Below are 14,889 nucleotides of genomic sequence, written 5' to 3' on the forward strand. Positions count from 1 at the left end.
GGCAGCGCCTGGCACTGAGTCAGCAGACACGTGGACAAAGTCAGCGCGGGTCCCCCACGAGGGCGCACCAGCCTTCAGCACGAGCGCTGGGAACTTCAGCACGTGCGGCTGGTCCTCCGGTGCGCGGGGCGCTGGCGTCAGGGAGCCGCGCGCTGTGACGCCCCCGGCGTTGCCCAGCAACCGCGGACGCCGCGGCGACGTGCGCGCGAGCGAGTGGGCGGTTGGGGCGGCTCCGAGGGCCCAGGTCCTGCGGCGGCGCCTACAGCGCGGATCCGCCTACAGCGCGGATCCGCCACTGCCCCCCGCCCCCCGCCCCCCGCCCCCGCCCGGGCCGGACCTCAGGGAGACGGGCAAGCCCGGCGCGGGAGGAGGCGGCGGCTCCGGCTCGGCTCCTTCGGCTCCCCCGCCGCCCCGCTTCCTCCTCGTCTCCGGGCGCCGCGCCGAGGAGCCCGGTCCCCCCCGCCGCCGCGGCCTCGGCCCCAGCCCCGCCGCGCGGGCGCTGGCCCCGCCCCCTGGCCCGGGCTGCTGGGGGGTCTCGTGCGGGCCGCCCTGGGGGACGCCCCCCGCCGCCCGCCGCGGCTGCGCCATGGCCTCGGAGTCGGTGAAGGTGGTGGTGCGCTGCCGCCCCATGAACCAGCGGGAGCGGGAGCTCAACTGCCGTCCGGTGGTGACAGTGGACTCCGCTCGCGGCCAGTGCTTCATCCAGAACCCGGGCGCCGCGGACCAGCCCCCCAAGCAGTTCACCTTCGACGGCGCCTACTACATGGACCACTTCACCGAGCAGATCTACAACGAGATCGCCTACCCGCTGGTGGAGGTGAGGGCCCCCGTTTCCCCAGGAGACCCTCTGGGCAGGACCTGGAGCCCCTCGGAGGGCTCCTGAGGGCCGGCGCTGCCCCCACCCCACCCCAGGCCGGGCGGGAAGGCTCTTCTGGAGGGGCCGCAGGTGGACAGCGGCAGACTGAAGACTTCCGTCCCCTCAGGAGACAGCTGGAAGCCACCCGAAACGTCTTTCTGGGTCCCCCACTGCCCCTGGTGCCAAGGCTGCTTCTCACCCCATCCTTCCGCCGTTCCCCACAGGAACTCCAGCCCCCGCAACCACTTGCCCCCCACCCTCACCCAAGCAGCCTCAGGACTCCTCTGAAAACTCCGATCACTTCCCCAGCCTCCCAAGAGCCCCGGGTCCTCCTCAGCCTCCCCCTTCTCCTCTCGCCTCTGCTCCGTAGGAGCCCTGGCCCCCGCTTTCTGCCCTCAGCACCCGGAGTCTTCTCCGTCATCACCCCCGCTCCAGCTTCCTGAGAGGCCCGTCAGGGTACAAGCCTATATATATGTGTGTGTGTGGAGGGAGGAATCTCAATTCTGCAGAGAGAAGGCTTTGACCAGGCCTTGGACTCGGAGGAGCGAAACCCTCGACGTTTGGTCTGACTTACCTTCCTCCCTGGCGCTGGAAGAATGGGGAGGCAACAGCAGTTCTCACCCCTTCACGGGGCTTTTGCTTGTCTTCATCCTCTCATGCTAAGGAGCTTCTTGGAGCTGCAGGGCCGGGAGGCTGCCATATCACAGATGGGGAGGCTGAGGCCTGGAGGGAGGAAACTGCTGAGCTCCCACAGACAGAGTTTCTGAGGAGACGGGGCTGGTGTGGGTTTTCTGGCCAAGGGTTCTTTCCTCGCTATTGCCATCTTCCCAGTTGGACGGCAAATTCGCTAGTGAAGTGAGATGTCAGGATGTGAGGTGTTGTTCCAGACAAAAAGAAAAGTTGAAGAATTGCTGCCTGTACCGCACTGCCCATGAGGATACTTGGGGCTCTGGGGAGTCTGGCAGCGGAGAAACTAGTTTGACTTCTCTAACCCAGTGTTTCCAAAAGGCATTTTCCCGTGGAGCCTTTCTGCTTTGGCCAGCAGGCCAGCTAACATTCCCCAGTGCACCTCCTTTGGCTATAGTCAGAACCCCTTGTGGGGGTTGAAGTGTTCCGGACCCCAGAGCCCCCCAGCAGTGAGGGTGTGACTGGAGGTGATGCCCAGGGGAAGAGGGCAAATCTCCCCAGACATTGGTCCTGGGCCCCAGGGGTGGCCAGGGTCCCCTGCCATCCTGGACTCTCAGGATCTAAGGGACCAGAATGGGTGACCTGCTCCCACCCCCTCCCCGGGGTCCTTGAATGTCCACCTGGTGGCAGGCGCTCACTCTGCCTGGAGTAGCCCGCTCCCCCCTTTGCTTCTTAACTCCTGGAAGACCCTTCTGCACAGTGAATCAGAGCCAGACTCCCTGACGCTTTCAGCTCTCTTCCCTGCCTCTGTCCCGGGGCGCCCAGAACACCTCTGCTTCCTGGTCCAGGGTCGGTCCCTCAGAGATGGGAAGATTCTGAGATTGAGTTCTTCTTGGCCTTGGCTTCTCCAAGGTCTCAGTCTTGCTCATACGTCCCCCTCCTCACCCTGAAAATAATTCCCCTGAGCACGCCTCCCTCCTCAGAGTCCCCAAGAAGCCCAAGCCCAGAGGGGAACACCTCAGATCTCCCCTCCAGCCCCCACTCCTGTCGTGAGGGCACTGCTACAGGGATGTCTTCCTCTGGGCATCCCACGGAGCCTCAGGCTCAGCAGGACAACCGTCCGTTTTCATTAATTCACTCAGCTAACAAAGAGCATCTCCATATCAGGCCCCATCCAAGGCATGGAGCAATAATAACAGCACCTTCCCTCAGCGAGCTCACAATTGGGCGGAGGAGCAGCTAACCTAGTAGCTGCAAGCCAGGGTGATGAGTGGGAAGAGAAGCCACGGGGACTTTGGCAGAACAAAGAAGACTAGCAAATCTGGGCTTGGAGAGGATGGGCAGGCAGGGAGGACATCCTGGAAGCAGTGAGGTCTAAACTGAGGCCAGAAGGATGAGAGGGGTCAGCCAGGCAAGAAGGTGGAGGAAAGGGCCTTTCAGGTGGAGACCAAACCATTTGATCTTCGCCAAACTCCGTGGACATACATAAAACTGGGATTATCATTCCTGATGAGGAAACTGAAGCCTTGAGCATCCTAGAACGAGTTAGGGGTGGTTTTGACTGCAGAGCTAGGTTCCCAAGCTCCATCTTGTGAATTGTACACAAAGCACAGTGAGGAGCAGCTGCACCCTTAGGCAGGGCAGCTGTGTGTCTGTCCTGCTGGGCTCTGACCACCTCCAGGGGGCCTCTTGCCCAGGTCCTTCCCTGCAGATCCTACTGTACGAAGCCCCCAGCGCTTCAGACTGACCCTTCCTGCCCTCCCCTCCTTTCCCTCCCCTTGCCTTGCCTTCTCTCCCACTTAAATCCAGACCTGATTTCTCTGTCACTGGGTGACCTCTTCCACCCCAGACCCATCTTTCAGCCAACTCAGCACAACCTACCCTGAGCTCATCCCCTCCACGCCCAGCCTTCTGCTTGGCCTCTGGGCTCTTTCCCACCCAGTCGCTATTCCCTCTCCCCATCCTCCTGCTTCACACCCATGGCCTTAGAGTCACCTCTGATGAGCCGCTGCCCAACCCACCCAGGGGCCTGGTGCTATGGACAGACCAAGGACAGGCCTGGTTTCCAGAGACATCGATGCGGTAGAATTTGGCCCCTCGATGGAACACAGCACTGTTTGTTCGGGAGAGGATAGAGGGCATGAGGCAGTTTAGCACAGATGCTAAGTAGAAAAAATCTGACTTCTAATAGCAGCCTCACGGGAGTTATTGCAGAGGATGACACCAAGTTATAAAGACGGTCAACTAACAGTTTGATTTCATGAAAATCATTCAGTAAACAGTAATATGGGGGAACTTGGCAAAGCCTGGGAGGACAGAGTGGCTGACACTCAGGACCCGCTCCACGTGTGTGTGTGTCCCTGGCAGGTCCGGAGTATCACTTAATGGGTGAAGCGTTTTTGAAATTTTATGTTTTGCCTTAAGAATGCAGGTAAAGTTGTCTTCCACTTCACTCCACAGCAGCGTGGTTCTGCAGAACTTCCTGCAGTGGTGGAAATGTTCTGGATCTGGGCTGTCCAATTAGGGACCGCCAGCCATACATGGCAAGTGAGCACTTGATGTGAGGTTAGTGCTTTTGAGGAACTGAATCTTAGTTTTATTTAATCGTAAGTTAAATTTAAGTAACCACATGTGGCCAGTGGCTACCTCCGGGGATGGCACAGCTCTCGAGCCAGCCTTTCCAATATAAATGTAACATGAGCCACAGACACAATTTAAATTTTTCTAGCAGCCACATTTTAAAAGGGCTTCCATGGTAGCTCAGCTGGTAACGAATCTGCCTGCATTGCAGGAGACCCCGGTTTAATTCCTGGGTCGGGAAGATCCTTTGGGGAAGGGATAGGCTATCCACTCCAATATTCTTGGGCTTCCCTGGTGGCTCAGATGGTAAAGAATCTGCTCACAATATGAGAGACCTGGGTTCGATCTCTGGGTGGAGAAGATCCCCCAGGGGAGAGCAAGGCAACCCACTCCAGTTTTCTTGCCTGTATAATCCACATGGACAGAGGAGCCTGGCAGCCTACAGTCCATGGATGGGGTCACAAAGAGTCGGACATGACTGAGTGACTAAGCACAGCACATTTTAAAAAGTGAAAGGAAACAAGGAAAATTAATTTTAGTGATACATTTTATTTGGCCCAATAGAATCCCAAATATCATTTCAAGAAAGCCTGATAATAGATATTATCATGGCATAATAGCTATCAGAGATATCTTACATTCTTTCTTCACTGTAAGCCTTTGAAATCAGGTGTGTGTTTCACACTTACAGCGGGTCTCAATTTAGGTGCTAAAGTGTCAACAGTTCAAATGAAATGAAGCACAAAAAGTAAATTCATGTTTAATGGGAAACCATTTTACACTGCTTTGGTTTTTAAATGGAAAATTTTACATTTTTAAAATTTTTAAAAATATTTTAAAGTTTTAGCCTTCCTCAGTGGCATGAAGCACCCTTCTGGTGTGCTGGGTGGCTGCCCTACCGCACCGCGCATGTGAAATATTTACTTTGGTGTTGAACCCCTCCTCCAGGCCGGGGTGACGCTGGTAGTCCAGGCACTGCCGCGCATTGTCCCTGGGCTCCGCGTGCCCCCGCCTCTGGCCGTCTGGTTGGCTGACTGGTCTACCATCGCTTCTGCCCCCCACCCCCACCCCACCCAGGGCCATCTGATGAGCTGTGGATCATGACTTCTGGTCTTCCTTCCCCCGCAGCCCCTGGGGACCCCAAGCCCCGCAGTGGTCCGCAGGACGGGTCTTTGCAGATGCCAGCTGGGCCCTCGGGGCCTGGGCACAGCTCTCTGGGCCCACATTCTGGCACAGGAGACCCCTTCCCCCATGCTAAGTTCTAGAATTTGTGGCCTCATGAGCTGGGTGAGGGAAGACAGGGAGTGCGGTGTCTTCCTTTTTCGGGGCTTGGTCCCCACCCGGAGCACGGACCCCACAGAGAAGAGAGACAGAACCTATGCAGTGAAGAATGGCCTCGGTGAACGAGGGTCACCCCGGGGGAATGCCACCTCCCTGGTTTGCCGCCTCCTCCCTCCCAGCTTCGTCTCCATCCCCCCCGCCCCAGGTCTGCCTGCTCTCAGCCTCCTGCCCCGCCCCTCGAGGCTTTGCTCCAGCCGTCACCTCAGCCCTGAAAGCCTTCCTCCTCCTCCTCTCACCTGTTGAAATCCAAGCCACCCTTTCTGTTCCCCTGTTCTCCGCCCTCGCCCACCTGCCCGGAAAGTTTGCATGGCTCTTCCCGCACTTTCCGTCTCTCCCTCTCCTCCCCCAGCCTGAACTCCATCATTGCATGCCCCTGCACCTCATAGAAGGACCATCCCCACACATTCCAGCAGACACTTGGGTAGCACCTACCTCGGTGTGCAGGGGGCACCTACCTCCATGTGCCAGCACTTCGAGTGCCAGGGCAGGAAATCATTCCCAAGCACAGCTCTCAACGGGCTTCCCTGTTGGCTCAGGGCTAAAGAATCCGCCTGCCAGTGCAGGAGACCTGGGTTCAATCCCTGGGTCAAGAAGATCCCCTGGAGAAATAAATGGCAACCCACTCCAGTACTCTCGCCTGGAGAATCATGGACAGAAGAGCCTGGCGGGCTGCAGTCCACGAGGTCGGAAAGAGTCGGACACGACCGAGCGACTAAGCAGCAGCAGCCCCACCTCTCGGTGCTGTTCTGACCCTTTGGCACCGGTGAGGACGCCGAGGCCCCACGCCCCTGGATGCGAATAGGCCAAGGGCACAGGCAGCAGAGGATGGCACCAGGCTCTTAGCCAGACACAAGGACGGTCTCCCACCCCACCAGTGGAGCCGCCTCCATCTCTGCACGGCCCACCCCACCCGGCGCCACCATGGTGGGAGAACTGGGCAGTGGGGGGCGGGTGGCGCCGGTCCCTGTGTCAGGAGGTAGCCCTGAGCGCGGCCGTGCTGGGCCAGCTGAGCGCCCGGCTGTGTTCCTCCTCGCAGGGCGTCACTGAGGGCTACAACGGCACCATCTTTGCCTACGGCCAGACGGGCAGCGGGAAGTCCTTCACCATGCAGGGCCTGCCGGACCCGGCCTGCCAGAGAGGCATCATCCCCCGGGCCTTTGAGCACATTTTCGAGAGCGTCCAGGTAATAGGCCTGGTGGGTGGCAGGGGCGGGGCTGGGCGCCCCAGGCATTACCATGAACAATCCTGGAGTACTTCTGACCTGGGATGTGGGATGTGGTCAGAGCCGGCCTAGCCGCAGCCCAGATGGGCAGAGGCAGGCTCTAGTTTCTGAAGCGGTGATGGGAGAACTTAAAGCTGAGAAAATTCTACCAGTTCTACGTTTTTCTCTGGCCATTTTTGGAATTTTAACAATTCATGTGACATTTCATGTGGATATGATGACCCAGAGCGCTGGCCCGAGATGTGGCTGTAAATGATCAGAGCTTCCCCTTTTCATGGTCCAGGTGCTGCAGACCAAGCACTGTGCAGAACACTTTGCATAATTATCTCACTACGACCCTAGCCCAGGAGGTAGCTGTTACCCTCATTTTTGATATAGGGAAACCAAGACCGGGAGCCCTTATGGGCTGGGCCCAGACCAGTGATCCCGGTGTCCAGATGGCAGGTGAGCCATGCCCTGCTGCCCACTCGTGAAGGCTCAGAGATTCCTGCATCTGAGAAATGACAAAGCAGGGACTAGTCAGCTCAGAGCCCGCTGTATCGCACCTGGGGCTCATTCTGATGACCAGCAAGCAACCGGAAGAGCTGCCAGGGATTAGCCCAGGGCCGGTGCCGGATCCAGGCCTTAAACCCACAGTCTCCGTCTCTCTACCTTCACAGTGGGGGGCCCTCTCCTGGCTCCTTTCCCACGAGGCCTGTAGAGTGCAGAGGGAGTGTGAGTCCTTAGCAGCATGAAATGATGCCACTCTGAGACGCTTGAGGGCCCAGCCAGCCAGAGAGGAGGGGACCGCTTGCCAGGCAGGCAGGGCCAGGTGAGGTCAGGGACACCTCTCCCCTTGACGTCCTGCCTCCTGCCGCCGTGTCTTGCCACGATGTCTCCGCGTGACGACCAGGCAGCGGGTGTTCAGGTGTCTCTGTTCTTCCCCGCCGCTCCCTGCAGTGTGCAGAGAACACCAAGTTCCTGGTCCGGGCCTCCTACCTGGAGATCTACAATGAAGATGTCCGGGACCTGCTGGGCACAGACGCCAAGCAGAAGCTGGAGGTGTGTTGGGTGCAGCCCTGGCTGGGGTAGGCGATGGGGTCCTGGAGGAGATATAGGGAAGGGTCCCCAGGGCCCGCTAGTCTGCCCAGCCCTGCCAAGATGGGCAAAGCAGGCCTGACCCCTTGGGGAGCCCAGCAAGACCAAGTCACCTGCCAGGACTGGACAGCCGGGTGGTTAGCAAGGCTGGGCCAGGTCTGGGACCTCTGGGCAAGGCTAGGCCATGTCTCTTATCTGAGACTCTAAATGCCAGACGGGCCTGGTCCAGTTCCAGGAGGAGCCTGAGGAGGGGAGACCAACCCAGAACTGTGGCCAGCATGCCAGTGACTGCTCCCAGGCTCTGGGTCTTCTTATCTGAGCACTGGACCTTCCCACCGAGAGGCCCACAGCCAGCGGTGGAGGTTGACCTACCTTCCCCAGTCCAGAGTCAGCATGCTGCGCTGGGGGAGTGTCAGTCCTTAATGAGCATCAGTCTTGGGAGGTTGCTGTGGAGATCCCCATCCTGTAGATGAGGAAAGGAGGCTGGGAAAGAGACAGGACTTGCCTGAGACCGGTGGGTCAGGAAGCTCCAGAGTCAGGGTTGGACATTTTGTGTGGCTCAAACTGCCTGAATCTCCCCGGGGCACAGGTCTTGACAGCCAGTGTGGGGTGGGGGCAGAAGCAGGTAAGGGGCTGCTGATAAGGTCCAGAAGCAGTTAAGGTCCAGTCCTCTGGACCCTCCCCGACCTCCAGACTGAACCGGACATGGCGACCTGGTTCCCGCCCCACCCCCATCCACGTGGGACAGGGCTGTTTCCCTGCTCAGCTCCAGAGCCCCCCACTTGCCTCTAGACACCCCACCACCACCCCCTCCCCGCACTTGTCCTGGCTTCATTTGGAGGGGCCGTGAGTTCCTCTTTGACCTGCAACCATTAAATGCCCCACCCGAACACATCTGACCCCCAAGGAGCAGCTGTTTTGAAAAAAAAAAAAACCAATTTTTTTGGTACACTTTTTTGTTTGTACTGATCACATGGTGGAAAAAATAAAATTAGAGCCAGAAAGACCCTTGCTGCTGCTGCTGCTAAGTCGCTTCAGTCGTGTCTGACTCTGTGCGACCCCATAGACGGCAGCCCACCAGGCTCCCCCATCCCTGGGATTCTCCAGGCAAGAACACTGGAGTGGGTTGCCATTTCCTTCTCCAGTGCATGAAAGTGAAAAGTGAAAGTGAAGTCGCTCAGAGAGCTTCTAAGTCCACAATCCTTTCGTGGTGGAGATGAGGAAACTGAGTCCCAGGGAGGGGAAGGACTTGGCCAAGGTCACACAGCAAGTTGCTGGTAATGGTATTGGTACCAGAGCGTGTGGGGTCTGAGTGGTCAGGTGCTTTTTCTTCCTAGACTTTTTGGGGTGGGCAATATAGGAAACCTGGGGGCCATGAGAAGCCAGCGACGGGTTCCATTCGAGGGAGGGACGTCCATGAGTCGAAGCATCCATTCAGCAGAGATGGCTGACCTGAGAGATGCCAGCCCGCAGACCACGGCAGGTCCACCTCCTATGTGCCAGCCCCCCCAGTCCCTGTCCAGACCAGGACCTGCCCCCAGCCCCCTCCTCCTCAGCTTCTCGCAGACACAGCGCTTTGCCCTTTCTACACAGGAGCCTCCAGCCACCCCCTGCAGTCTTTCCACTGTCTTCTCTCTCCTGGAGCTTGAGCAGCCGAGTCATCACTCAGCCCCCAGACAGGGAAATGGGGACAGCAGCAGGGGGTCCCCTCCCCTTCCTCCCCACCCTGGACCCTAGGATGGGCTAGGTTAACCAGGACCTGGCGGGGGGGGCGGTGCCCAGGGCTGGCAGCTACATGCACTTGGCCCAGCTGGCCTCTAGGCCTCCAGCCTGGTAAGCCGGGCTGCCTGGAGGTGGAGGGTCGCCTATAACTGATGTGCTCGGAGACACCCGCCTTGGGTGCACCGGACTCTCTCCCGGGAGGTGCAGCCGGGTTCTTGTGTAAGCCTGACCATAGCCTCAAGAGGAGCTGCTGTTTTTATCCTTGATTACAGAAGAGGAGCCTAAGACTCCTAGTTGCCTAGGTGCGAACCGGCCCAAGGGCACAGTCAGTAAAGGACAGAGGTGGAATTTGCCCCCAGGTGGCCAGGCTCTGTGGCACAGCACAGGGCCTGATAATTCTGGTCATTAGAGGAGGTTGGATCGGCTGGGGTCAGCAAGGGATCTGGGGAAGCAGATTATACCCCCTCCCCCAACCACCACGAACCGCCCTCAGAGAACCCTGCTTAGCACTGGATAGCGAAGGAGGTGTCTGAGGGGCTGCAGGCATCTGGCCAGTGTGGCAGGACCCCCCTCCTCCACAGGGACGCATCCTGACTCTGGACTGACCTGCGTGGTCCTGCTCCTGTGCACAGCGGGAGCTCCTGCTCACCCGCCACATCCCAGCTGGTTGCCATGGCAACCGAACCTGGCCTGGCATTTGGGAGGAGCAGTTACCAAGGAACGCAGGCCACAGCTGGCGGCTGACACTCTGGAGGAGGGTGGGGGCGGGAACAGCGGGCGCCAGGGAGAGGGCTCAAGAGATGAGGTAGGGCCTAAAAATAGGGGTGGGGGAGACCCTTATGTCAGGGTCATCTCTCTGTGGACAGCGATGGCCTCACCTCCATATCTGGGTTCACTGAACCCCCTCCAAGCTCCCTCAGAGCTTCCTTTAGATCCACTCTCTTTTTAACCCTCCCAATAGCCCTGTTTATCATCCTCACTTTACAGATGGACTTCCCTGGTGGTTCAGACAGTAAAGCATCTGCCTATAATGAGGGAGACCTGGGCTCAATCCCGGTCGGGAAGATCCCCTGGAGAAGGAAATGGCAACCCACTCCAGTACTCTTGTCTGGAATATCCCATGGATGGAGGAGCCTAGTGAGCTATAGTCCAAAGAGTCAGACACGACTGAGGAACTTCATTTTCACTCTAAAGATGAGACCGAGGCCAAAAGAGGCAAAGTGACTTCCCTAAAAAGTAGCAAGTCAGGACTAAGTGTCTAGCCCGGGCCTGTCTGAGTACAGATGAAAAGCTGCATTCTTCCTGAGGCTGGGAGCAGCCATCCCCTCCCCTGTGCCCACCACATGCCCAGCCAGCATCTAGGCTGCAATGCGGGCTCACCTTCTCCCAGGCCTCCCTCCAGCCCTGCTCGGTGGGCTGCGACTCCCGCTTCTGGCCTTTGAGCTCCATCCTCACAGCCACCTCCAAGGTCAAGGTCAGCCCTGTGTAGTCCTCCAGGGTACTGCAGTGAAAGTGAAGGTCGTTCAGTCACGTCCGGCTCTTTGCGACCCCGTGGACTATACAGTCCGTGAAATTCTCCAGGCCAGGATCCTGGAGTCGGTAGCCTTTCCCTTCTCCAGGGGATCTTACTGACCCAGGGATTGAACCCAGGTCTCCTGCACTGCGGGCAGATTCTTCACCCGCTGAGCCACCAGGGAAGCCACTGCAGACTCTGTCCTAATCCCAGCCTCGTCCACTGCCGCCTCCAGCAAGTCAGTCACTTAGCCTTTCTGTGCCTCGGCGGCTTAACTGTTCCCTGAGACCCGATCCTTCAGTCTGGGTCTGGCTCCTTCTCCAGACTGGGGCTGCTAGGGCAAGCCGGTGCTGGCCACCCTCACTCACCACCCCACCCGCCCCCTGACTCTGCAGCAGGGGTCCAACCCCACCTGGGACCCTGTAGCTGCCCCGGGGCACAGCACACGAGCCTGCCCTGGCCCAGAGCAGCAGACAGATGACTTCTGTCCCGGTTCATTCTTGCTCCTGCCAGAGTGGTTTGTATTTCCTCTCCCACTGGAAAAATATTGAATTTCACAGCTCTGTGTCAGCCACACAACAGCTTGGCTGCCTGGAGAGCGAGCGGGCAGCAGTCAGATAAATTAATTTACTCACTGCCATCCTGCTGAGGGCTGGAGGGAGCCACGGGCCAAGCTGAGCTGGCCAGCGGGGACTCTGGGCAGCAGACAGCCCTTCACATGCCATGGTCCATGGGTTTGGGAACATTCTTGTTGCCCTGGAGCCACGGCAGAGAGACGCGGGCAGAAGCCATGTTGGCAAGGCAGGCAAGAAGCACTCAGAGCCCTTGGGTGAATGACCACCGGGTCAGCCCCCTGGGGGCTGAATCCCCAGACGGGAAACCGCCTCCACAGCCAGGGCATCAACAGCCGCAGCGAGGCCCACGGCGGCCGTTTGTGGAGCACTGGCCAGGTGCCAGGCACTGCCTGCCATGCATGGTACAGGCCTTAGGTTACAGTCCCCACTGCCTCCCTAGGAAATATCCATTTCACAGATGTGGAAACTGAGGCTCAGGGAGGTGATGTAGCTGGAGCAAGGTCGCACAGAGGAAGTGGCGGGGGTGATCTTGAGGCTGTTCTACCTGGTCTATGACAGGAATTCGAGGTGCCAACCTGCCCCGCAGGAGGGCAGACGTGGTGGGCACTGACTGGGCCCTTCCCTGGGTTCCCTGGGGAGCCCTGACCCGAGCCTCCTGCCCACAGCTGAAGGAGCACCCGGAGAAGGGGGTGTACGTGAAGGGGCTGTCCATGCACACGGTGCACAGCGTGGGCCAGTGCGAGCGCATCATGGAGGCGGGCTGGAAGAACCGCTCGGTGGGCTACACCCTGATGAACAAGGACTCCTCTCGCTCCCACTCCATCTTCACCATCAGCATCGAGATCTACGCCGTGGGTGCGTGAGGCCAGGCGGGGTTGGAGGGGGCGGACCTCCCGAGCCGGGCACCCACTCCTAAGCACCCCAGACCCTTCACCTCTCGGAGCCGCCAGGGCCCCAGCTGGGAGGAGATGCTGGGATCGCCCGGAGGAGTCACACGAGGCCCGTCCCTGTGCCGGGACCCGTGTTTAAAGGAGAGACAGCATTACCACCACCAGTAATAACACCGGCAGTTGCAATGTGCACTTGCTGCCTGCCTGGCAATGCGTGTGCATTGGCCCATTTGCTCCTTACACCCCAGGAGGTGGACACTGATAGCATCCCCATCTTACAGATGAGGAAGCTGAGGTCACACAACTAGAAAGCCTCTGAGCTGGGCCCCTGTCCCAGGGCTCTGTTCCCCAGAGCATGTGCCACCCAGAACTCGTGTTGTGGGGTTTTTTTCCCACCCAGAACTTTAGAGTATTTGTTTATTTTGGCTGCATCGGGTCTTAGCTGCTGCACGCATGCTCTTTGTTGTGGGACCGGCTATCTGGTCGTGGCTCCCAGGCTTGGTTGCCTCACGGCACGTGGGATCTTATTATAACAGTTCCCCAACTGGGATCAAACCTGCGTCCCCTGCCCTGGAAGGCAGATTCCTAACCACTGGACCACCAGGAAGTCCCTGCCACCCAGAACTTTTGGATTCTCCTCTTTCTGTGATGTTCTTTACTCCTGAGCCACCTCACTCTTCCTTTTTTTTTTTTTTTTTTCCTTCTTCCTGGAAGTGTTACTGAGAAGGGGAAGAGGAAAGATAGGAAGAAGTACTTGTTTATTTCAGGTCACCTGTGGATGCTGTGCTGAGCCCTTTTCACACTTCATTCTGTTGAAGTCTCAGAGCAGAGTCCTAAACGCAGGCAGGCATTACAACTCCCACTGACAGGTCAGGAAGCGGAGGCTCTGAGAGATTAGGGACCTGCTGGGTTCAAGGTCCCGCTTAAGTGCTGCAAGTCACCGCTTAACTGCTAAGAGGTGGAGCTGGGACTTGAACTCAGGTTGCTTTGACATCTGGGTTTTCCCCACTCACACTGCAGCTGCCTCCGAGTGTGTGGTTCATTCATCCCAGACAGAACTCTGGAGAGCAGTGGGGCAGGGAGCAGCCTCGGCTCACATAGGGACGTAGTTCTGGAGAGATCCCGGCCCAAGGTCAAGCCCTGGGTCGCTGGAAGACCACGCAGCATGATGCCCAGCTGTGGGCTGACCTGGCCCCAGGCCAACCCCCCTGGACCAGAGTCACCCCCCGGGTGCAGACACGGGGTCTGGGGTAACGGTCTCATGGTCTCATCTTCGTGTGATGACGCTGTGGGTGGGGAGTTGGGACTCGGCCGGGTGAGGACAGATGAGGAGGGGAGGGGAGCGCGGCCCTGTCGGGGCTTCTCGGTCTCTGCAGATGAGTTTGCAGGACAAGGCAGGCTGCCTGCAAGCAGGTTTTTAAACAATTTTTAAGATGTTTATTGTTTTCATGATAAAAGAGGTTCAAATAAAGATGTTTAGGAGTTAAGAGAAAAGTAGGGGAAATTACAAACACAGCCAACTGTTAGCATCTAAGCATATATTCTTTTGGTCGTTTTTTTCCCTATGAAAATTTTAAACACAACTGAATCTTAAGTTTCTTCCCCATGCTGTCCTTACGAACGTCCCCACATCGTTCCCGCCACGTCTTCCTGACCATGGGTGGTGGGTGGACGGTCCTCCTCTCCCCACCCCTCTGCAAGGCCTTAACGCCCATTCCTAGTTTCTGTGCGTTGTAAACATGCAGCGATCAACATTTTTGTGCACAAAGGCTTTTCTGCTTTTAGAGTCACCTCAGATTCCCCGGAGCAGGCCTCCTGGGATGAGGGTGCAAACCTGTCTAAGGCACCTGGTACATTCTGCAAAGAGCTGTCCAGAAGGGTGTTTCCAAGTCCTTCCTGCCTGTTGCTGCTAAAAAAAAAAAAATAGCCCAAAGAATCAAGCCCTTTGCATGCCCAAGACTCCATTAGGCATCAGCCAGACCTTTTCTTCACTTCGGGTAGTTGTGTTCCTGGGCAAAGCTGGGACAGTTCTGGTTTCAACGAGCAGGAAACCAGGAAGGAAGTTCCCTCCTCTCCCCTCATCTCACTCCAAGAGCACTTGCTGTGTGGCAGGCGCGACCCTTGAGGGTGGTCTTGGGTTCCCCTGTTACCGAGAGAAAGGCTGAGACGCAGTTAGCTCCCTGAGGCCCGCAGCTCCCCAGGGATGGAACCCGGACTGGATCCCTCTGGTCTTCACAAGCGATGCTCTGGGCCCCTGCTCCCGAGGTACCCGGCACCTGGGTCCGCCTGCCAGCGCAGCCGTGGTCCCCGTGGACCTGGGCGTGTTCTCGGGGCATGAAGCCCTGCTGCGTGCCGCACCTGGAGTGGGTTCTGTGACAGCGCTGTCCCTTTACCCCTTCCATCAGCCAGCCCAGATGGGGATTCGTCGTCAGCCTCATTTTGTCGGTGTGAGAATAGAAGATCAGGGCAGCATATGGCTCTGCCAA

At 58.1% G+C, this 14,889-nt stretch overlaps 1 protein-coding gene across 8 annotated transcripts in view; it reads left to right on the top strand.

Annotated features, from left to right (window-relative positions):
* Window positions 1-313: 313 nt before the first annotated feature.
* Window positions 314-14,889, top strand: part of KIF17 (kinesin family member 17) — a 50,262-nt gene continuing 35,686 nt past the window's right edge. For 3 of the 8 annotated variants that reach the window (XM_045164655.1, XM_045164656.1, XM_045164660.1), the window contains exons 1-4: window positions 315-817; window positions 6,441-6,587; window positions 7,566-7,667; window positions 12,179-12,368. In XM_045164655.1, the coding sequence (XP_045020590.1) occupies window positions 587-817; window positions 6,441-6,587; window positions 7,566-7,667; window positions 12,179-12,368 (670 nt within the window). In that variant the 5' untranslated portion in view covers window positions 315-586. Of the gene's footprint in view, window positions 818-6,440; window positions 6,588-7,565; window positions 7,668-12,178; window positions 12,369-14,889 lie in introns of all 8 variants that reach the window. The other 5 variants (XM_045164653.1, XM_045164657.1, XM_045164654.1 and 2 more) reach the window with 3 other exon arrangements.

The sequence above is a fragment of the Bubalus bubalis genome, chromosome 2 (genome assembly GCF_019923935.1).
Source record: "Bubalus bubalis isolate 160015118507 breed Murrah chromosome 2, NDDB_SH_1, whole genome shotgun sequence".
In the NCBI taxonomy this organism is placed as follows: Eukaryota; Metazoa; Chordata; class Mammalia; order Artiodactyla; family Bovidae; genus Bubalus; species Bubalus bubalis.